General features: G+C 42.1%; 1 protein-coding gene and 2 long non-coding RNA genes across 6 annotated transcripts in view; 2 read left to right on the top strand and 1 right to left on the bottom strand.

The window, feature by feature from the left end:
• The window catches only part of LOC133558443 (platelet-derived growth factor subunit A-like), a 30,588-nt gene extending 10,280 nt beyond the window's left edge, over positions 1 to 20,308 (bottom strand). The window contains exons 1-5 of one of the 4 annotated variants that reach the window (XM_061909833.1): positions 20,092 to 20,308; positions 19,867 to 20,026; positions 19,552 to 19,648; positions 6,772 to 6,863; positions 3,417 to 3,531 (exon numbers count right to left, since the gene is read on the bottom strand). In XM_061909833.1, coding sequence (XP_061765817.1) covers positions 3,417 to 3,531; positions 6,772 to 6,863; positions 19,552 to 19,648; positions 19,867 to 19,929 — 367 coding nt within the window. In that variant the 5' untranslated portion in view covers positions 19,930 to 20,026; positions 20,092 to 20,308. Of the gene's footprint in view, positions 1 to 3,416; positions 3,532 to 6,771; positions 6,864 to 19,551; positions 19,649 to 19,866 lie in introns of all 4 variants that reach the window. The other 3 variants (XM_061909828.1, XM_061909841.1, XM_061909847.1) reach the window with 3 other exon arrangements.
• On the top strand, positions 8,571 to 9,218 carry LOC133558489 (uncharacterized). Its single transcript, XR_009807974.1, has 2 exons — positions 8,571 to 8,788; positions 8,894 to 9,218. It is a non-coding gene; the product is annotated as an uncharacterized LOC133558489 (long non-coding RNA).
• On the top strand, positions 13,755 to 14,300 carry LOC133558500 (uncharacterized). The gene is made up of 2 exons (XR_009807975.1): positions 13,755 to 13,870; positions 13,976 to 14,300. It is a non-coding gene; the product is annotated as an uncharacterized LOC133558500 (long non-coding RNA).
• Positions 20,309 to 24,396: the final 4,088 nt, after the last annotated feature.

The following is a 24,396-nucleotide window of genomic DNA, read 5'->3' as shown; positions in this document are numbered from 1 at the left end:
AGAAGTCTACTCTCCAAGATACATTTCTGGACATTATCATTACATTACTTGGTAAAACTACTGTAATTGTTAGTAGTACATTGTATTGTATTGTTGTTATACAATATTTATTATCAAAATATTAGTTTTTATATCATTGTAATTTTTTATACAACATCCATCCATCCATCCATCTTCTTGCGCTTATCCGAGGTCGGGTCGCAGGGGCAGCAGCATAAGCAGGGAAGCCCAGACTTCCCTCTCCCCAGCCACTTCGTCTAGTTCCTACCGGTGGATCCCGATGCGTTCCTAGGCCAGCCGGGAGACATAGTCTTCCTAATGTGTCCTGGGTCTTCACCGTGGCCTCCTACCGGTCGGACGTGCCTAGGGAGGTGTTCAGGTGGAATCCTGACCAGATGCCCGAACCACCTCATCTGGCTCTTCTCGATGTGGAGGAGCAGCGGCTTTACTTTGAGCTCCTCCCGGATGACAGAGCTTCTCATCCTATCTGTAAGGGAAAACCCCGCCACACGGCGGAGGATACTCATTTTGGACACTTGTACACGTGATCTTGTCCTTTCGGTCATAACCCAAAGCTCATGACCATAGGTGATGATGGGAACGTAGATCGACCGGTAAATTCAGAGCTTTGCCTTCCGGCTCAGCTCCTTCTTCACCACAAAAGATCGATACAGCATCCGCATTACTCTTCCCTCACTCGTGAACAAGAATCCGAGATACTTGAACTCCTCCACTTGAGGAAATATCTCCTCCCCAACCCGGAGATGGCACTCCACCCTTTTCCGGGCGAGAACCATGGACTCGGACTTGAAGGTTTAGTTTAGTTTAGTTTAGTTTATTAAGGATCCCCATTAGTCTACACCGCAGTGGAGACTATTCTTCCTGGGGTCCAGGCAAAAAACATCACACAACCACAGAACAAACGATTAAAATGCAGTACAACATGATCCAATAATAAATTGTCATAATACAAAAATAGCAACAACAAAGAACCAAAAAATACTAATAGATGTTGTTACTTAATAATTTTCATACCAAAGATAAAAATAGCAATATAAAAATAGATATACTGTATACATTTTTGCAAAAATAAAACAAAGAACCAATGGCCTAAAACACATTAGTGTACCAAAGACAAACAATAAGTGACGAAAAAGTATCATCCATCCATTTTCTGCTGCTTATCCCATAATCAATAAAATATTCAATAGTCAATAAAAACAGTCATGACATTAGGTACAATCTAAAATAATCTCTTTACGCAATACTTCTCCTTTTAGTTTATTCTTAAAGCCCACTATGCTGGTGATTGATAGCAGATATTGTGGAAGTCTATTCCAGTAAGTGATTGCCCGATACATTACAGTCTTTTTCAAAACATCACTTTTGGGTTTAAGACGAGTGAGAGCACCTCTTTGGGCTAGCCTGGTACCGTAGTTGTGACTGTCACTGGCAAGCAAGAGCTGAGAATACAGATATGAGGGTTTATGGTATGTATAGATGTTTTTTAAAAATAGAATCAAACTACAAGCCAGTCTTTCATCAACTTTCATCCATGACAATTCATGATGCATGATCTCAATGCCAGTCCTAAATGAGCAATGGAGAGCTAGTCTGGCAGCTCTGTTTTGGGTAAGCTGGATTTTATTTAGATCTTGTTTAGATGCATTAGACCAGATTGCTGGGCAGTAGTCCATATGTGACAATACAAGGGATTGTATAACTTGCTTCATAGATGTGTTAGTTAAAAAATAGGCACTTCTTCTTATGATTGAAATGCTTCTGCTCATTTTTGTTACTATGTTTTTAATGTGAGTGGCCCAAGATAGTCTCTCATCTATTGTAACTCCCAGCAACCTGGCCTCTTTAACTTGTTCAACATGAACTCCGTTCAGAGAAACATTTAATATGCGTTCCTTTCTATGAGCATGTTTTGAGCAAATAACAAGACATTTTGTTTTGGAAATATTAAGTTTCATCTTATTTTCTGTAACCCATTTTGAAATCCGCATGACCTCATCTTGTAGTATAGTGCTCAGGTCGGTGCAATTATCTGCATGTGCATATATTGTTGTGTCATCTGCGTAAATTGCACAGCAACTATTCTTTAAAATACATGACATATCATTTACAAATATTGAGTATAATAAAGGTCCCAGGCAACTTCCCTGTGGAATACCACAATATAATGTTTTAATATTTGAAAGGGTTCCATTGAACATGACACATTGCTGTCTGTTGACTAGGTAGCTTTTCATCCAGTTAATCGCTGAGAGTTTAAAACCATAAGCAGACAGTTTTATAAGTAGTAGTTTATGATCAATAATATCAAAAGCTGCACTAAAATCTAGTAGCACTGTGCCAACTAATAATTTACTGTCAATTTGTTTTAGCCAGTCATCTGTTATTTGTGTGAGAGCTGTGCATGTTGAATAGCCAGTTTTATATGCATGTTGAAAGTCTGAATGAATGTTATTTATAGAGAAATACTTTTGAATTTGCTTAAATATAATTGTTTCCATTAATTTTCCTAATACTGGTAAAATGCTAATGGGCCTACTATTTAATCCAGTGAATGTTTCTTTCCTATTTTTTGGTAGAGGAGTCACTCTTGCGACCTTCCATACTTGAGGATAGATTCCTTCTTTAAAACTTAAGTTAAAAATATAGCATATCGGACTGGCTATTATTCCAGCTGACAACTTTAAAAGTCTACTATCTATATTATCATGACCACAAGGTTTGTCAGATTTCAATTCAGACAATAGATTCTCAATTTCCAATACATTGGTGACTGAGAATTCAAATGTACATTCTTTGTCCTGCATGATATCATTTTTAATAAGTGACTCAGATAGAATACCACTTACAGGCAGCATGCCATTTCTTATAGTATCAACTTTACTTATGAAATAATTGTTGAAGTAATTAGCAATTTCTTTGGGCTTGGTGATAAATCCTTCACCTGATTCTATAAATGCTGGTGTTTTTCCCCTTTTAGGTGCTGATTCTCATCCCAGTCGCTTCACACTCGGATGCGAACTGATCCAGTGAGACCAAAGATCCTGGCTAGATGAAGCCATCAGGACCACATCATCTGCAAAAAGCACAGACCTAATCCTGCAGCCACCAAACCGGATCCCCTCCACGCCCTGACTCGCCTAGAAATTCGGTCCAATTTTTTTATACAACATGTTTGCTGTCGTTTTATAATGCCTGTGAAATGGTTTGGAGGAGCAAGCCCCAATTAAATAGATTTCAATTCAATTCATTTCAACATTGATTTGAGATACAAGTGTTTCGAGTTAAGAGTTACGTAGCAGAACCGATTTAGCGCGTAAGTTGAAGATACCATTGTATTATTTAATGACTGCTCTGGTTCTGAGCCTGCCTAAGTTTCCCATAATGCATCATACCTGACCAAGGTACCGTAGCTCCAGTGTAGAACTGGATGTCCTCCTTTACAGCTTCCACTCCTCTAGGAAGTCTTTCATCTTCCACACAAGCTTGCTTTGTATGGACTTTTGTGCACTGGAAACAGAAAAGGGTCTTCTCTAAACTCTTCCCACAAAGTCGGACAAATGTAATTGTCCAAAATGTCTTGGTCAGATGATGTAATATGTTCCAAAGGGTCTAGTCCACCGTTATTTAATAGATCTGAATGTGGATTCAGAGAGTCAAACAAAAGTATTTTTAACATCATGATGTCCAGACTGTTTTTTTCACACATTCCTTTTTAAGCCAACTTTTTGGAGAATGTTAATTGATTCAGTGCATGTGAATCTTTTATATGAGCCAATTTATTGTTATTTATTATGCTTTTTACATATTTGTTTTCTGTTAAAACACACACATAATTGGTCAAAATGGTCTCACAGTTAGGTGTTGTGGCTCTGGCATTCCCTTTGAATGTCACTGTTAAACATGCCCAGAATCTTCCCCCCGAGCAAATGTGTCTCTTTTTAAGAAAAGGTTTCCTCTTGTCTCGTTTGGCACCAGCTTACAAGTCTGAAGAGTTCACAGAGAGTGTAAAGAGCAAGACGAGGCCGCCAGATCTCTTAGCAACATTTGTGCTAATGAGATGAGGACAGCATCCTCTGTCCTTCCTCCATGAACCAGATTAGTACTTGAATTTGTCTGTCTCTCATGACACTACTGACTGGGAGGGTCCGCCTTCAGAATTTCAACTTCATTCAATGTTTCATAATACAAATTAGATGTAACCGTTTTTTTCCCGTTTTTAGACATTCATACACTGGTGTTTTACAAACCTCGTTTCCATATGAGTTGGGAAATTGTGTTAGACGTAAATATAAACGGAATACAATGATTTGAAAATCCTTTTCAACCCAAATTCAATTGAATGCACTACAAAGACAAGATATTTGACGTTCAAACTCATAAACTTTATTTTTTTTTTTGCAAATAATAATTAACTTAGAATTTCATGGCTGCAACAAGTGCCAAAGTAGTTGGGAAAGAACATGTTCACCACTGTGTTACATCACCTTTTCTTTTAACAACACTGAATAAACGTTTGGGAACTGAGGAAACTAATTGTTGATGCTTTGAAAGTGGAATTATTTCCCATTCTTGTTTTATGTAGAGCTTCAGTCGTTCAACAGTCCGGGGTCTCCGCTGTCGTATTTTACGCTTCATAATGCGCAACACGGGCTTCACGGTGGCAGAGGGGTTAGTGCGTCTGCCTCACAATACGAAGGTCCTGCAGTCCTGGGTTCAAATCCAGGCTCGGGATCTTTCTGTGTGGAGTTTGCATGTTCTCCCCGTGAATGCGTGGGTTCCCTCCGGGTACTCCGGCTTCCTCCCACTTCCAAAGACATGCACCTGGGGATAGGTTGATTGGCAACACTAAATTGGCCCTAGTGTGTGAATGTGAGTGTGAATGTTGTCTGTCTATCTGTGTTGGCCCTGCGATGAGGTGGCGACTTGTACAGGGTGTACCCCGCCTTCCGCCCGATTGTAGCTGAGATAGGCGCCAGCGCCCCCCGCGACCCCGAAAGGGAATAAGCGGTAGGAAATGGATGGATGGATGGATAATGCGCAACACATTTTCGATGGGAGACAGGTCTGGACTACAGGCGGACCAGGAAAGTACCCGCACTCTTTTTTTACGAAGCCACGCGGTTGTAACACTTGTCTTGCATGATAACGTTGCTTGGATTACAACATATGTTGCTCCAAAACCTGTATGGACCTTTCAGCATTAATGGTGCCTTCACAGATGTGTAAGTTACCCATGTCTTGGGCACTAATTCACCCTCTTACCATCACAGATCCTGGCTTTTGAACTTTGCGCCCATAACAATCCGAACGGTTATTTTCCTCTTTCTTCCGGAGGACACCACGTCCTCTGTTTCCAAATATAATTTGAAATGTGGACTCGTCAGACCACAGAACACCTTTCCACTTTGCATCAGTCCATCTGGCGGCGCATCAGGATATTGTTGATAAATGGGTTTGGCTTTGCATAGTAGAGTTTTAACTTGCACTTACATATGTAGCGACCAACTGTAGTTACTGACAGTGGTTTTATGAAGTGTTCCTGAGCCCCTGTGGTGATATCCTTTACACACTGATGTTGGTTTTTGATGCAGTACCGCCTGAGGGATCAAAAGTCCGTAATATCATTGCTTACGTGCAGTGATTTCTCCAGATTCTCTGAACTTTTTGATGATTTTACGGACCGTGGATGGTAAAATCCCTAAATTCCTTGCAAAAGCTCATTGAGAAATGTTGTTCTAAAACTGTTCGACAATTTGCTTACAAAGTGGTGACCCTCACCCCATCTTTGTTTGTGAATTACTTAGCATTTCACGGAAGCTACTTTTATACCCAATCATGGCACCCAACTGTTCCCAATTAGCCTGCACACCTGTGGGATGTTCCATATAAGTGTTTGATAGGCATTCCTCAATTTTATCAGTATTTATTGCCACCTTTCAAAACTTCTTTGACACATGTTGCTGGCATCAAATTCTAAAGTTAATGATTATTTGAAAAAAAAAAAACGTTTATCAGTTTGAACATAAAATATGTTGTCTTTGTAGCATATTCAACTGAATATGGGTTGAAAATTATTTGCAAATCATTGTATTCCGTTTATATTTACATCTAACACAATTTCCCAACTCATGTTTATATATGAAACATCTGTTCAAAACTCCATTACTCTCCTTTATAGACAACTCTTTTTCTTATTAGTCATTTTCAAAGTGCTGCACAGTGCAGAGCCCACCTTTAGTGAAGTGATCCATTATGTACAACCGGGGTTTCCAAACTGTTTTCCAGCAAGGGCCACATAACAAAAAGTCAAAGTATGCAGGGCCATTGTGATATTTTTTAAATTTTGTAAATACAAAGGGCCAAAATCAGACATTACACATTATGTTTAGACAAAACCTGATGGTAGTTTCGTGTTATAGATGACAAAGTGTAGGATAGAATTGACTTGTATGTATCCCAAAATGGAGAAATTACATTGTTGTAGTGCAGTTTTTTTTTTTTACATACGGGAGCAGACGTAAAACATGAAAGACAAAAAAACAGTAATAAATACTACATAGTGTGCACTAATATGTATAGACAAGGTCTCTGCAGGTTGCAACATGTCAAATTTAACACTTTTAAATACTTTTTTAAGACCACCTTGAAAATAATTTAAGACCATTTCACATCCATACAGACAAAAAAATACAACGACAAAGTAAAATCAGAGGTCCAGAATTAATTTTCCATCCATCCATTTCCTACCTCTTGTCCCTTTTGGGGTTGCGGGGGCGGGTGCTGGAGCCTCTCAGCTGCATTCGGACGGAAGGCACTGTACACCCTGGACAAGCCGCCACCTCATCACAGGAGAATGAATTTTAAATATATCAATTAATTCCCTGCTCTTTCACATTGGAAAACAAAATGGATAAACAAACTAAATACGCCAGGAGCGTCTCTAGTATAAAGTAATTGAAAAAAATATGAGCAAACATCGTAGCAGCCAATTTTCAGATTTGCCATAGGTTGATTGGCAACCCTAACTTGGCCCTAGTGTGTGAATGTTGTCTGCCTATCTGTGTTGGCCCTGTGATGAACTGGCGACTTGTCCAGGGTGTACGCCGGCTTCCGCCCGAATGCAGCTGATATAGGCTCTAGCACCCCCTGCCACCTGGAAAATGGTAGAAATGGATGGATGGATGGATGGATGGATGGATGGATGGATGGATGGATGGGATTGTCATAAAAGTGTTTTCTTGCAAAAGGTGCAATGTGCTTCATACCAAGTGATTTCATGTAACATCCACATCGGCAAAGGTAAAGGAAAGCACAGCAATACAGTATATTGTCTGTGAAAGGTACAGTTAACATCTCTGCTAAAGATGATTGGTTTACTTTGGTAATGTTTTTTTCGGCTGTCAGAATTGAGCAAAGTGCTAACATCTACAGTACTACTGTATCTGCACAAAGTTGTGAAAAACAGTGTGTGCAGACAGAGTGATTGTCTAAAAAGAAGGAAGGCGATTATGGCTTGCAAGCCTCAAACAGAATTTGGATGTGAATAATGTGCTAAAATGTGCTCAGCTCATTTTGTATCTGGTGTGTATAGATACATTTTTACCATTTTTTTGTGACTTTTTTGAAAACGTATGGCTAACACACAAGTATTTTTTATTTAGGCATGACAAGATGACATTGGCAAATCTCCATTGCGTTCCTCGCCCCACAATAAGATGAATGTAAACACTAAACCAAAAACCGCTTTTAATGTCAGTTGCTGTATAAACTTGGAGAAAAGATTAAGCATGAGAAGCTGACCTGAAATTATTGGAACAAATAGAAATAAGAGAATTATGTTTTTTTTAATATATAGTTTTACTGCTGATTACACTACAACAACAGAGAAATGAGCGTGCGCTTACTGTATGTAATAGTATGATTTCACTACTAAATAACTTACATTCATCTCCTTTAGCAATTGGCGCCACTTAACCCACTTAAAGGCCTACTGAAATTAGATTTTCTTATTTAAACGGGGATAGCAGGTCCATTCTACGTGTCATAATTGATCATTTCGCGACATTGCCATATTTTTGCTGAAAGGATTTAGTAGAGAATATCGACGATAAAGTTCGCAACTTTTAGTGCTGATAAAAAGCCATACTTTTGCTGAAAGGTTTTAGTAGAGAATATCGACGATATTTTGGTGCTGATAAAAAAGCCTCACCTTTACCGGAAGTCGCAGACGATGACGTCACAAGGGTGAGGGCTCCTCACGACCTCACATTGTTTTTAATGGGAGCCTCCAGCAGCAAGAGCTATCCGGACCGAGAAAACGACAATTTCCCCATTAATTTGAGCGAGGATGAAAGATTCGTGGATGATGATATTGATAGCGAAGGATTAGAAGAAAAAAATAATAATAAAATAAAATAAAAAGCGACGGCTCTGGGCAGCGGCAGTGTGAGCGTTTCAGATGTAAATAGACACATTTAATAGGATAATTCTGGAAGATCCCTTATCTGCTTATTGTTTTAATAGTGTTTTAGTGAGATTGTTGTTATGATGCACACGCCATCTGCTTCTCCCTCCCCAGCAGTAGCACCTAGAGGCCCCGCTGTTCGCACAGCAAGACACGCCCCCGCACGTGCCGCGCAGACTGCAGCCATGCGCCTCCACAGCTGCCGACAATCACCTATCAACGCAGCTGGTCTTGACGAGAGGCAGCGGCATAAAAACTCACGCCACTGACTGCTCCATGCCGGAACAACCTTTTGATTCAGTAAGCTTCACGGCTCTGGCTCCTCACCTGTGTCCCTCTCTCTTGCTCGTTTTGTCTCCCTCGTGCCTAGTTCTTATCTGTCCTTGTCGTCTGCTATTCCCACAGTACCTCCGTGTCTCTGCAGTGAGCGGTGCGTCTCACCTGCTAAATTCTTTCCCCGGACTCTGACTGCCTCCCTGGACCCTCGACCCCCCGCGCTTGCACCTGGATCTCTGGACGTCTCTCTCTTGCCTCCACGGACCTCGCTAGGATTTTGGACCTCTCTCGCTTCACCCTTCTGGACCTGTTTGCTACTGCAATCAACACACACTTACAACAACCCCAGGTAACTTATATTTGAGTAACTTCCACACATAGCCTTGCATCCACACACATAGTTGCATACACACCCCATGTACTCATCAAGCCAAAATAAAACCTTTGAGCTAGACCTCCTGATGTCGTGCCGTCTCCTTCCCCCAGTATAAACGTAACAGTTTGTTCCGGCCATGATGGAACCAGACGGCACGCAGATATTTCAAGCCACCCCTCTGTCCCGAGCCCCCTCGACACCTGAGATGTCTGCCATGTCGACAGTACTCCAGCAACACCAGAATCGTTTTTCCGAATTGGAGGACCATCTGAATGTCTCCATCTCTCGCCTGCAGGCTAGAGTGAACACCCTCAGTCCAAACCAGGTGACATTCTCCACGCCTGACACGAGCACCCCAACGACACCTTCCCTAGGGGGTCAGCCTCAACTTCGGGAACCCAAGATTGCCAGTCCTAAATCTTTCGAGGGGGACTTTGAACTTTGCAGAGGTTTCCTGGTACAGTGTGAGTTAATATTTCAACACCAACAGTCCCGTTATGCTACAGATGGTGCTAAGATAGCATTCATGTTTTCACTGCTTTCCGGTCCGGCATTGAAGTGGGCCACAGCAGCTATTAATAAGACTTTGGAACTGAGCTCCGATTACGTTGCTTTTCGTACTGAGTTCCTCGCAGTCTTCAACCACCCAGTCGATGCTGGGGACGCCGCCACAAGGCTGCACACAATCCGGCAGGGCTCCCGCTCCGTAGCCGCTTACACTCTAGAGTTCCGCACTCTGGCAGCTGACAGCGAATGGGGAGACAAGGCACTACAGAGCGCTTACAGGAGAGGCCTTAGCGAGACCATAAAGGACGGCTTGCTGCGGGACCGACCTTCCTCCTGCCGGGAGCTCATCGAGTTGGCCCTGCTTTTCGACCAAAGACTGTTGGAACGTGCCGCAGAAAGAGACCAAAACCCCTCCAGCTTCACATTGACCCCCCTACCTCGACCTGCCGACCGTTGTCTTGCAGGACAGACATTTCCCCCGACTATGTCCCCTGCTACTATCACGGAGCCGATGCAGATAGGCAGGTCTCGATTGTCGACTGAGGAACGGGAGAGAAGATTCCGGCAACGTCTCTGCCTCTACTGCGGCCTTGCGGCCCACATCATCCGCCACTGTCCTTCGCGACCGAGGGACCTGGCTCCCCAACCAAGAGGTATGCTGGTGAGCCATACCGCCGTCCCCACCTTAAAGAGGGAGAGAATGGATCCTGGCATACTGTTTCCTGCGACCTTGGCCTGGAACTCGAGGACATTATCAGTTGGGGCCTATTTGGACTCCGGGGCAGACGACAGCTTTATCGACTTTGAATATGCACGAAGAACTGGGATCCCCATGGTTCCTCTCGATACCTTCCTCTCCGCTCAAGCTTTGGACGGACACCCTTTAGGTCCCATCAAACACCGCACTATACCCCTGTCATTGACCCTCTCAGGCAACCATACTGAGACCATCAGCCTCTGGGTACTGGATGCCCCATTAGCCCCCTTTATCCTCGGCCGCACCTGGCTTTGTCAGCACGACCCCCATATATCCTGGTCATCTGGCAGAATACTGGCATGGAGCACTTCCTGCCACGCGCACTGCCTCAGGTCTGCAGTAGCTCCCCCTTGCAGACTCAAGCCCACTTCACCACCTCCCGATCTATCCCGTGTTCCTTTGGCGTACCATGACCTAGCGGCTGTCTTCAGCAAGGAACAAGCTCTTTCTCTTCCACCCCACAGACCCTATGACTGCGCGATTGACCTGATCCCCAACGCGGTCCTCCCGTCCAGCCGTCTGTATAATCTGTCCCTCCCTGAGAAGCAAGCCATGAGTGACTACATCTCTGAGTCTCTCACCTCCGGAATCATCACCCCATCCAAGTCACCGGTGGCAGCAGGGTTTTTTTTTGTTAACAAGAAGGACGGTTCTTTAAGACCCTGTATTGACTACCGACAACTCAATTGCATTACCGTTAAGAACAAATACCCATTACCCCTCCTGAGCTCATCCTTTGAGCCCCTCGCCCCTGCCACCATTTTCACAAAGTTGGATTTACGTAATGCCTACCACCTGGTGCGCATCAAGGAGGGTGATGAGTGGAAAACGGCATTCAATACTCATCTGGGCCATTTTGAGTACAGAGTCATGCCGTTCGGGCTCACAAACGCACCTGCTGTCTTCCAAGCCCTTGTGAACGACATTCTAAGAGACATGATCGATCGGTTTGTTGTTGTTTACTTGGATGACATTCTAATTTTTTCTAAGGATCTACAGGAGCATCACCGACACGTCCGCGTCGTTCTTCAGCGACTCCTGGAAAACCGCCTCTTCGTGAAAGCCGAGAAATGTGAGTTTCACGCAACATCTGTTGACTTTCTGGGCTTTATCATTGAAAGCGGTCATATCAAGGCTGACCCCAAGAAGGTGGAAGCAGTAGTGGAGTGGCCCAAGCCTTCTACTCGGACGGAGCTAAGGCGCTTCCTGGGATTTGCGGGATTTTACCGACGGTTCATTAAGGATTTCAGTAAGGTGGCCGCACCACTCCATGCTCTCACATCTACCAACATTCCCTTTCAGTGGACCCCAGAGGCCGGGAGGGCCTTTTGGAGCCTCAAGAGGAGTTTTGTCTCTGCCCCTATCCTTGTTCATCCTGACCCAGACTGCCCATTTATTGTTGAGGTGGACGCCTCCGATTCAGGGATTGGGGCGGTGTTGTCTCAGCGCTCCAGGTTAGATAACTGTATCCATCCCTGTGCTTATTTTTCCAGACGCCTTTCGCCTGCAGAACGTAACTATGATGCTGGTAACAGGGAGTTGCTGGCAGTCCACGGCGCTTTGACAGAGTGGAGACACTGGCTTGAAGGGGCCAAACACCAATTTCAGGTCCTCACAGATCACCGCAACCTCCTGCATGTCCGGTCAGCTAGAAGGCTGAATGACCGTCAGGCCCGCTGGTCCCAATTCTTTTGCCGGTTTGACTACGTCCTCTCGTACAGGCCGGGCTCCCGCAATACTAAGGCTGATGCCTTGTCCCGGAAATTCTCGGAGGAGCCCGCCTGCACCGTCTCTCAAGAAACCATCATTCCTCCGGCCCGAATTATCGGCATGGTCACCTGGGAAGTGGAGAACCAGGTTCAGCGTGCCCTGCGCTCCAATCCCGGACCTAGGGGCGGACCCCCCAACAAGCTTTTTGTTCCCCGAGAACTACGCGCCAAGGTCCTGGACTGGGGGCATTCCAGCATCATCGCCTGCCATCCGGGATTCTAACGCACACTCTCCTTCATTCGACGGCGGTTCTGGTGGCCGTCGATGGCTTTGGATATACGTGAGTTTATCGCAGCATGCAGTACCTGTTCTCGTAACAAGTCTTCCCACAGACCGCCGGCGGGCCTGCTGTGCCCCCTAACTGTCCCCGGTCGTCCCTGGTCACACATCGCGCTGGATTTCATCACTGGATTTCCCTCATCCCGAGGTAACACCACCATCCTTACCATCGTTGATCGCTTCTCCAAAGCCGCACATTTTGTCCCTCTGCCTAAACTTCCCTCTTCTTCCGAGACGGCCGACCTCCTTACCACTCACGTGGTTAAGCAGCATGGCATTCCCATGGACATTGTGTCTGACCGTGGCCCCCAGTTCACTTCCCGGTTGTGGCAGTCATTTTGTAAGGGGATTGGGGCTACGGTCAGTCTTACATCAGGATACCACCCACAGAGTAACGGCCAAGCAGAGAGGACAAACCAATGTGTTGAGACCATGCTACGCTGTGTTACAGCCCGCCAACCTGCCTCTTGGAGCAAGTTCTTGCCCTGGGTCGAGTTCGCCTACAATTCTATGAAGAGCTCGGCCACAGGTTTGTCACCATTCGAGTGCTCCCTCGGTTACCAACCCCCTATATTCCCCCAACAAGAGGCCGAAGTGGCCCTCCCTTCTTCTCGTAGGCACATCAAGAAATGCCGTCAGATTTGGAAAACCGCCCGTGCTGCCCTGTTGAGGGCCTCCGAAAGAATGTGCCGCAGTGCCAACCGGCGGCGCATTCCGGCTCCATCCTACACTCCTGGACAACAAGTCCTGTTACGGGCCAAAGATCTCCACCTACAGGTACCTTCCCGTAAACTTGCACCGCGGTTTGTAGGACCATATACGGTGGAGGCCATCATCAACCCAGCATCTGTTCGTCTGTCTCTTCCCCCCTCAGGGAAGCGACATCCGGTGGTCCATGTATCCCAAATTAAGCCTGTTTGTAGTTCTCCACTTTCTTCCCCTGACCCTATTCCGCCCCCTCCTAGAATTCTGGATAACGGTGACCCAGTTTGGACCGTCAAGGAGATCCTTGGGGTCCGTCGGCAAGGTAGGGGTCTGGTATTTTTGGTAGATTGGGAGGGTTATGGTCCAGAGGATAGATCCTGGGTGCCGGCCTCCTACCTTGCTGATCCCTCCCTTCTGAAGAACTTCTATCAAGCCAACCCTGGAGCTCTCCGGCGCTCGTCGGGAGCCTCGCATAAGAGGGGGGGCACTGTTATGATGCACACGCCATCTGCTTCTCCCTCCCCAGCAGTAGCACCTAGAGGCCCCGCTGTTCGCACAGCAAGACACGCCCCCGCACGTGCCGCGCAGACCTCAGCCATGCGCCTCCACAGCTGCCGACAATCACCTATCAACGCAGCTGGTCTTGACGAGAGGCAGCGGCATAAAAACTCACGCCACTGACTGCTCCATGCCGGAACAACCTTTTGATTCAGTAAGCTTCACGGCTCTGGCTCCTCACCTGTGTCCCTCTCTCTTGCTCGTTTTGTCTCCCTCGTGCCTAGTTCTTATCTGTCCTTGTCGTCTGCTATTCCCACAGTACCTCCGTGTCTCTGCAGTGAGCGGTGCGTCTCACCTGCTAAATTCTTTCCCCGGACTCTGACTGCCTCCCTGGACCCTCGACCCCCCGCGCTTGCACCTGGATCTCTGGACGTCTCTCTCTTGCCTCCACGGACCTCGCTAGGATTTTGGACCTCTCTCGCTTCACCCTTCTGGACCTGTTTGCTACTGCAATCAACACACACTTACAACAACCCCAGGTAACTTATATTTGAGTAACTTCCACACATAGCCTTGCATCCACACACATAGTTGCATACACACCCCATGTACTCATCAAGCCAAAATAAAACCTTTGAGCTAGACCTCCTGATGTCGTGCCGTCTCCTTCCCCCAGTATAAACGTAACAATTGTAAAGACATACCTCGAGGTCGGATGGCTGCGGTGAACGCGCAGTGTCTCAGAGAGAAGCCAAGCTCACAGCTGCCTCTAAAACAGTTACTGCAGGAGGACGAAACCTCCAATGATGTCTCCGGTAAGATATATATCACAATTTTCCCATCCAAAAACATGCTGGTTGACGTAGAGAAACATGTTCGCTTGACCGCTCTGTGTTAAAAACAAAGAAACACCGGCTGTGTCTCGGTGATAAAGGCAGCTGCAATACACCGCTTTCCACCAACAGCATTGTTCTTTATAGTCTCTATTATTATTTGAACAAATTGCAAAAGATTCAGCAACACAGATGTCCAAATTACTGTGTAATTATGCGATGAAAAGAGACGACTTTTAGCCGTAACTGGTGCGGAGCTAATATTTCCTGACAGTCCTTGATGTCACGCTCACGCGTCATCATTCCGCGACGTTTTCAACAGGATACCTTGCGGGAAATATAAAATTGCAATTTAGTAATCTAAACCGGCCGTATTGGCACGTGTTGCAATGTTAATATTTCATCATTGATATATAAACTATCAGACAGCGTGGTCGGTAGTAGTGGTTTCAGTAGGCCTTTAACACTCCTTTGGAGTGAAGGTTTACGTTTACCTTTGTAAAGTTGTGCAAGTGTTTGTGGCATTTCAGCATCTTTTGACACGGACTTATCCCAGATTTTTTACTTTTACATTATCATTCCATTCCCTTTCACTGCCATGTTTACAAACCCTTTTCTCCTCGATGGCTGCACATTTGGGTACTAAACACTTTATACGTTTCCATGCACCGGCTTCAACCATGCATTAAATTGATCGTTCAGGCGACACGAATCGTTGAACTTTTACTTACCCATCCTTTGCAAGTAATTTGTCTTCTCAGTGAGCTTTCGTTAAGTTTTCTCCACTGCTATGCTAACTAAGCTGTCAACACACAGCTGCGCACGCACAGCAATAGCTTCTGGTAGTGTTGTCCCGATAGCAATATTTTGGTACCGGTACCAAAATTATTTTGATACATTTCGGTAATTTTCCAAATAAAGGGGATCACAAAAAAATGCGTTATTGGTTTTATTTTAACTAAAAATCTTGCGGTACGTCAAACATAGGTTTTTTATTGCAAGTTTTTCCTTAAGAAAAATAGTGAACATACAAGACAACTTCTCTTTTATTAGTAAGTAGGCAAACAGAGGCTCCTAATTTAGCTGCTGATACATGCAGTAACATAATGTGTCATTTTCTTCTATTTTGTCAACATTAAGGACAAGTGGTAGAAAATTAATTATTAATCTACTTGTTCATTTACTTTTAATATCTGCTTTCTTTTTTAGCATGTTCTATCTACACTTCTGTTCAAATGTAAAAATCACTTATAGAATAGAATAGAATAGAATAGAAAGTACTTTATTGATCCCTGAGGGAAATTCAGCACCACAGTTCGCTCACAATAAACAATAATAATAATAAATAATGTATGACATATATTATATATATAATATATGAATAATATAAATATATTTTACATTTAAGTGCAGTCAAGAAGGAACATATGCATTATACAGTCTGATGGCTGTCGGTATGAAGGACCTCCTGTGTCGTTCCGTGTTACATTTTGTAACATTATTCTTCTGTTTGATACCTTCCATTAGTTCTGGATGATACCACAAATTTGGGCATCAATCCGATAGCAAGTCGTTACAGGATCATACATTGGTCGTATTCACAGTCCTCAGGTGTCCAGGGACATATTTCCTGCCTTTATAACATAATATAAACTTAAAAAAAAACGAAAGAAGATGCGATGCCAAAAAATAGACATAATCATAGTAGTATCGACAAGATACGCAACTGTACTTGGTATCACTATGGTGGTACTTTTCAGAGATGGTATAGATAGATAGATAGATAGTACTTTATTGCGTAGTACCGAAAATGATTCATTAGTATCGGGCTACTATATTAATACCGATATACCGTACAACCCTAGCTGCTGGTGTTCGATAAATTCTGATCGTGCAGCACAGTTAGTTCCGCTGTGTAGTTATGTTATTAGTCCTCAAAAATCGAAACATTTCAAAGCGAGACTGAAGTTTATCCATCCATCCATTTCCTACCGCTTATTCCCTTTCGGGGTCGCAGGGGGCGCTGTACCCCGCCTTCCACCCGATTGTAGCTGAGATAGGCGCAAGCGCCCTCCGCGACTGAAGTTTATGCATGATTTAAATAAAAGTAACGTCAATAGATTTTTAAGACCTTTCAAAATCGTATTCAAGACCTTTTAAGAGAATTGTAGACATTTGAATGCCTTAAATTCAAATTGGATTTAACACTTTTATTTTTACTTTTTAAAACTGTACAAATACCCTTAGATAAAAGATAAAATAAAACATGAAACACTTTCACCAAGAAAAAATATTACAGTAATCAAATAAGTGCACTGTAAAGTCCTGTGCCTGTGGGTAGAAAGGACCTGCGGTATTGCTTCCTCTTGCACTGTGGATTTAGTATTCTAATGCTGAAAGAGCTACTCAGGGCCTTGACAGTGCCATATATGGGGTAGAAGGCATTGAACAATATCAACTTGGTCTTATGTCAGCCACCTGGTAAATGCTGTTTAGTAAGCAGCCTCGGACGGAGTCAGCTCTCTTAAAATGTTTAAGTTTGATCCGTGCTGCCCCCACCCCAGCAAACTAACTCTTATTGGTCATTTCGGAGGTGTCTAAAGTATGGCCAGGGAGTAATTTGGGGACATTATGCCGGAAAAAAACAAAAAACATTTAAGAAAAAAAAGAGCAGAATTACTTAATCTAATGACGTATAGTTGAAATTTTGATGTCAAAGCTGGCACTAAGTTTTGATATCAGGAATCCCAGCAAGGTAAAACAAATATGGAGGAATTAAGGGTGCCCTTTTGGGTGTTCAAGAGTTTTTACAATTTTTAAGATGCTTTGGAAGGCATTTCCTACATAGAAAATCTGTAATATGCAAGAAAACTTACTAATGATGTCTATCTAATAGATACTCTAGTCCCCTGGCCAACCCAATGCGCTGTTAAGATAATCACTGATAAAGATGTGACATTACTGCTCCAAATATCTTGACATGAAGCTGACAGAGTGGAGATGAGTTGGCTAACAGTCTCGTACAGATCAGGAAAATCTGTTTCGGTCATGTATTTACGACCAGGTGAAATCCTATTTTCTTCACCACTGAGAGCAGTTGATCTCAGTGGTGATCTCCATTACTTTACCACAAATGCCTATGTTAAATTGGGGTTCTTGTTAAAACGTTTCTTTTCGCTGGAATTCATCTGTCAGCGTTGGTTGTTTTTGTCCAGCCTTGTTAGCTTTAACCGCAGTAACTTCATTGTATCCCGCGACCCCGAACGGGACAAGCGGTAGAAAATGGATGGATGGCGGGCTTTCAAGCGCATAATTAAATTGCTTGTTTTATTATAACACCCAGCATGTGACCCACCCTTCGCAACAGAGATATTGCAAAGTTTGCATGCAACTTGTTGGCTGCTCAACTTTGTAATATTGCCACACTGCGGTAATGATCTTTGCTTTGGTAGCGCAGTCCTCCATTGGGATTTTCGGGTGAAAGAGGCAAAGAAGTCATTTCAGTGTAGCAACATTAGCATGCTAACAGACTTATTGGCTTGTGTACGCTTTATTTAGGTTGTACATCTGAGGTTTCTTACGAAATACATATTATATGGTATAGGACATTTAGTTACAAGGGATACTGATACCTCCTAGGGTTGTACGGTATACCGGTATTAGTACTGGTATTACTACTGGTATTAGTACCGGTATTAGTACCGGTATACAGTGATACTAATGAATCATTTTCGGTACTATACCGCCTCTGAAAAATACCGTTCTGGCTGCAGTGCCCTCTGCTGGTTGTTCAGGGGAGTGTCTATGTCACATTTATTTGTGCATCTGGTTTGTGGACACAAAAGCAAAAAAGTGATCCACATCCATCCATCCATTGTCTATCTCAGCTACAATCGGGCGGAAGCCGGTGTATACCCTGGACAATTCACCACATCATCGCAGGGCCAACACAGAGACAGACAACATTCACATTCACATTCACATTCACACACTAGGGCCAATTTAGTGTTGCCAATCAACCTATCCCCAGGTGCATGTCTCTAGAAGTGGGAGGAAGCCGGAGTACCCGGAGGGAACCCACACATTCACAGGGAAAACTTGCAAACTCCACACAGAAAGATCCCGAGCCCGGGATTGAACCCAGGACTACTCAGGACCTTCGTATTGTGAGGCAGACGCACTAACCCCTCCGCCACCGTGAAGCTCAGGACTACTCAGGACCTTCGTATTGTGAGGCAGACGCACTAACCCCTCTGCCACCGTGAAGCCCAGTGATCAACATATGCAAATTAATCACAAGTAGAAAATCAAGCATATTTATATTCAAATCTCAAAAATATATTTACAAATACACATTTATTTATATTAAAAAAATGCATTTGTATGTCACATTTTTATATTTATACATTTTATTTGTATATATTTTCAAATCTCAAAAATATATTTACAAATTCACACTTATACAAATTATTTATTTGTATTGTGAGGCAAACGCACTAACCCCTCCGCCACCGTGAAGCTCAGGACTACTCAGGACCTTCGTGTTGTGAGGCAGACGCACTAACCCCTCTCCCACCGTGAAGCCCAGTGATCAACATATGCAAATTAATTACAAGTAGAAAATCAAGCATATTTATATTCAAATCTCAAAAATATATTTACAAATACACATTTATTTATATTAAAAAAATGCATTTGTATGTCACATTTTTATGTTCATACATTTTATTTATATATATTTTCAAATCTCAAAAATATATTTACAAATTCACATTTATACAAATTATTTATTTGTATATCACATTTGTATTTTTACATTTATTATGTATTAATATCATATTGATATATATATATATATAAGTTGATGTGAGACATTTCTACTTCCATTTCATAGCAATAGGGATCAAACATAACAAATCCAACACAATTTATTTATTTAAAAATAGTAGCACTAGTATTAAGTTCATAACTTACTAATTTGTTATTTTTATTTAGTTAGATTATTTGTTTTATAGCGGATCGTAGAACCAGGCTTAATAAAATATGTTTTATTTTTTTTTACCTACGGTGTCTATCTCGAGTAGCCGCTGGAGGTCGCTGGTGCTCCGGATCTCACTGCGGGAGAGTCGCTCCAAAATCTCCCGAGGGAGAGGAGACTCCTGCCGGGGAGAGTAGTGACTGAGAACCCGGTTGTTTATCGGTAGTGGACCGTTACATTATCGCACATAGATTTCTCGCCAGCAGATTCGTCATCCACATATAATTTTTGTTGCAAACTTTTATCCATCAGTTCTACACAACTACGTATAATTAATACATTTTTAATAACCAGCTACTTCCTCATTTTTAATAACCAGCTACTTCCCGCTGTGCTTACCTCAGCAGTGGTGGGGACGAGGCAGAGCCAGCCTGCGAGGAGTTGATAGAGTGCGAGTCTCATCTCCTTTGAGGTCCGCTGTGGAAGCTCCAGGACCGGGCGAGAATGCACTGTAGGAGCCGGGGTGGAACCATCCCTCCCTCGGGAGAACAGCTTACCTCTCCAAGAAAAAAAAAGAGACAGGTAAAAAAAAAAAAAAAAAAGAAATCACAAGAACTTTCTCACAATGAAATATGTCAAATTAAAGGAATTTTCCAGTAGTTTGATGAAAGTCAATTACGCCGACTGAATCCATAGCCCGTGCCGGATCTATTGGTTATTTTCCATTACATCCGTTGTATTCCTTTATATGAAGTTTTCCAGCGATATGAAAAAATATATATTTTAAATGTGTTACAATAAATAACACCATGAAGCTCTCAGTGGTTCTTGTCTGTTCGCCAGTCTCCGGGCTGAATAAATCTTGATGCCTCAGTCCCAGGATGCAAGTTCAGACCCCTTGTGTTTTTTTTCCAGCAGTGCCACCTACTGGTTGACTGTGAAATCACAACGTCACGATAGCAATCCACATAAAAAAAATCCAAATAAAAAGATGTAATTGTTTGTAAAACTTGGAACACTTTTAAAAGCATTTGTACGAAATAGCCTACAATGAAATTAAATTATTTTAAATACCCTAATGCAGTGGTTCTCAAATGGGGGTACGCGTACCCCTGGGGGTACTTGAAGGTATGCCAAGGGGTACGTAAGATTTTTTTTAAATATTCTAAAAATAGCAACAATTCAAAAATCCTTTAAAAATATATTTATTGAATAATACTTCAACAAAATATGAATGTAAGTTCATAAACTGTGAAAAGAATGCAACAATGCAATATTCAGTGTTAACAGCTAGATTTTTTGTGGACATGTTCCATAAATATTGATGCTAAATATACATATATTTTTTTTTGTGAAGAAATGTGTAGAATTAAGTTCATGAATCCAGAAGGATCTCTATTACAATCCCCAAAGAGGGCACTTTAAGTTGATGATTACTTCTATGTGTAGAAATCTTTATTTATAATTGAATCACTTGTTATTTTTCAACACATTTTTAGATCTTTTTTTTTTTTCCAAATAGTTCAAGAAAGACCACTACAAATGAGCAATATTTTGCACTGTTATACAATTTAATAAATCAGAAACTGATGACATAGTGCTGTATTTTACTTCTTTATCTGTTTTTTTTTCAACCAAAAATGCTTTGCTCTGATTAGGGGGGACTTGAATAAAAAAAAAGTTCACAGGGGGTACATGACTGAAAAAAGGTTGAGAATGGGGTTATATTTACAATACAGCCTTAAATACCCAAAAAAGCATGCTTTTAAATCTTCGATTACGTGGAGGTATAGCACGGGTGTCAAATGTACGGGCCGAAGGCCGGTTGAAGCCTGCAAACAGGTTTTACCCGGCCCGCAAGATGAGTTTGGCAAGTATGAAAATTACCTGAAATTTTTGAATGAAAGAAACTGCTGTTCTAAATGTGTCCAATGGATGTCGCAATAGCAATATGTACAAAATAAACCATATGTGAGTACACCAGTCAAGGAAAATGATCAAACTACATTAATAACATACTGGAATTGGATTTTGATGTATTTTTTTAATATCTTGATGGTTTGAAAATTAACCAACATTATCACATAATTTATTCGTGAAAATATAAATAACGACAAATAAAGTATATGTACTATTAACCGCAACAGGTAAGTGTAAAAAAACAACAACATTATGATTTGTACAATTTCAGAATGTGCTTGTTCTGTTTTTAAACAAATAAATTATTCTTAAGTTGTCTTTATCTTTAATTTGTCATGCAGTGATTGTACCCGTCTATTTGGGAGTTTTCTCCATGTGGCCCCCGATCTAAAATGAGTTTGACACCCCTTGAGTTATAGTAACAAAACAACTACAAATAGCCTACAATGAAATTCTTTTAAATATTCTACTGCATGGGGTTATGTTGACAAAACAGCCCTAAATAGCACGGGGGAAACAGGGGTTAGAGTGTGTGCCTCACAATATAAAGGACCTGGATTCTATCCCCGGCCACGGGGGCTTTCTGTGTGGAGGTTTGTTCTCCCTGTGACTGCGTGGGTTCCCTCCCGGCACTCCGGCTTCCTCCCACTTCCAAAGACATGCACCTGGGGATAGGTTGATTGGCAACACTAAATTGTCTCTAGTATGTGAGTGTGAATTTTTATTTTTTGTTGGGCCTGCGATGAGGTAGCGTGTACCCTCGCCTTCCACCCCAGTGCAGCTGGGATAGGCTTCAGCACCCCCGTGACCCAGAGAGGGACAAAATTGATGGAGGGAAGCCTTACTGTAAATAGCCTACAATGAAAATGATCAAATTAAATAGTTTTAAATGTTTTCTTGCACAAGATGAACTTTTCACAAAACAGCCTTTATGGCAGTGCTCCTACCTTCTTTATCTGCCTCTCTTGCCTCCTGTAGAACTCATCCACTTCACTGGATGAGTTCCTACTTTTGTCCTCCTACAATTGATGGACAACAGGTCCTGTCAGGAAGACCTGCTCTGCATCCTACCACGAAATGCCATTTACTGCAAATATAAGATGTAAAGATAATTTTAAGCAAATTAAACAGATTTAAATCAATACAAAAACATTTAACACACCATTCATTTTGGCTTTGAGAATTCTGTAGCATGCACAAGGTTATGTTCACCTCTGGAAAAAGAACTTTGCAGATGAATTACAAACCCTGTTTCCATATGAGTTGGGAAATTGTGTTAGATGTAAATATAAACGTAATACAGTGATTTGCAAATCCTTTTCAACTCATATTCAATTGAATGCACTACAAAGACAAGATATTTGATGTTCAAACTCATAAACTTTATTTTTTTTTGCAAATAATAATTAACTTATAATTTCATGGCTGCAACACGTGCCAAAGTAGTTGGGAAAGGGCATGTTCACCACTGTGTGACATCACCTTTTATTTTAACAATCAATAAACGTTTGGGAACTGAGGAAACTAATTCTTGAAGCTTTGAAAGTGGAATTCTTTCCCATTCTTGTTTTATGTAGAGCTTCAGTTGTTCAACAGTCCGGGGTCTTCGCTGTCATATTTTACGCTTTATAATGCGTCAAACATTTTCAATGGTAGACAGGTCTGGACTGCAGGCGGGCCAGGAAAGTACCCGCACTCTTGCTGTGGGATCGTTTTCCCAGGAAGGTAGAGGGACTACTTGGGACATGGCGTGTAGGTAAAAACATGATTTAATCTTTAACTCATAAGGTACCAAAAAGTACAAACAAAAGGCATGCACAAGTCGGAAACACAACTTAGACAAAACTATGGACAATAGTGATGGGTCCGGCAACACCGATGCATCGTCGCATGCGTCGAGCTCATAGAGCAAAACACTGTATCGCTGCGCGTTCCGCTTTTCGAAAGTCACGTGTTTGATCATGAGCTGAATGGTTCACTCATTACTTTTTTACCAGATTAAAGTAGACCCCGACTTAAACAAGTTGAAAAACTTACTCAGGTGTTACCATTTAGTGGTCAATTGTACGGAATATGTACTGTACTGTAAAATCTACTAATAAAAGTTTTAATCAATCAATCAACAGTGCGTATTCAGACCGCATGTAAAAAATAAAAAAATAACAATAAAAATCAGTCCACATATCCTCATTCACAACTGGTTCTCTTAGATTTCCATGTTATGATATGTTATGATGTTCACATTATTTATTGACTGTATCTAAAAAAGATAAAAATATATTTTTATTTAAATGAAGATATGAAATAATCCTAAATGAAATACAATGACTTGGTTTATATTATTGTATATACTAGGTCAGGGGTAGGGAACCTATGGCTCTAGAGCCAGATGTGGCTCTTTTGATGACTGCACCTGGCTCTCAGATAAATCTTAGCTGACATTGCTTAACACAATAAGTAATGAATAATTCCGCTGGTAATCACAGTGTCAAAAATAACGTTCAAAATATAAAACATTGTCATGCATTTTCATCCATCTATCCGGTTCTACCGCACCTGTTCAAGAAGTCGCATTAATGGTAAGAAGTATTTTTTTAATTTTTGGTTAGCCTCAGAATAACAATCGTATTAAAAATAATAAAATACCTATTATACTGTAAAAATGTTGGTCTTTCTTAAAAATGATTCAGCTGTATTCAGTGTTAAAAAATAAGTAAACGATATGATTCTCACGGAAAGGCTTTTAAAAATATTTGGCTTGTATGGCTCTCTCAGCCAAAAAGGTTCCCGACCCCTGTACTAGGTCATAAAATCAGTGTCAGTTGAGTCGCTCCATAGGATGCCTGTAAGGATTTTTAATGTCCAGCAGATGTCAGTATTTAGTGACACAGTATTGACACAGTATCAATACAGTTTTGCAATGTTTCGGAACGCTTCATGACGCCTCATCAACCCATCACTAATGGACAATAAACAAAACTTACTTGACAGGAAAACAAACCTGGATCT

This window comes from Nerophis ophidion, linkage group LG01 (genome assembly GCF_033978795.1).
Source record: "Nerophis ophidion isolate RoL-2023_Sa linkage group LG01, RoL_Noph_v1.0, whole genome shotgun sequence".
NCBI classification, from domain to species: domain Eukaryota; kingdom Metazoa; phylum Chordata; class Actinopteri; order Syngnathiformes; family Syngnathidae; genus Nerophis; species Nerophis ophidion.
The sequence above is the reverse complement of the archived record's forward strand: the minus strand, read 5'-3'. Positions and strand labels throughout refer to the sequence as shown.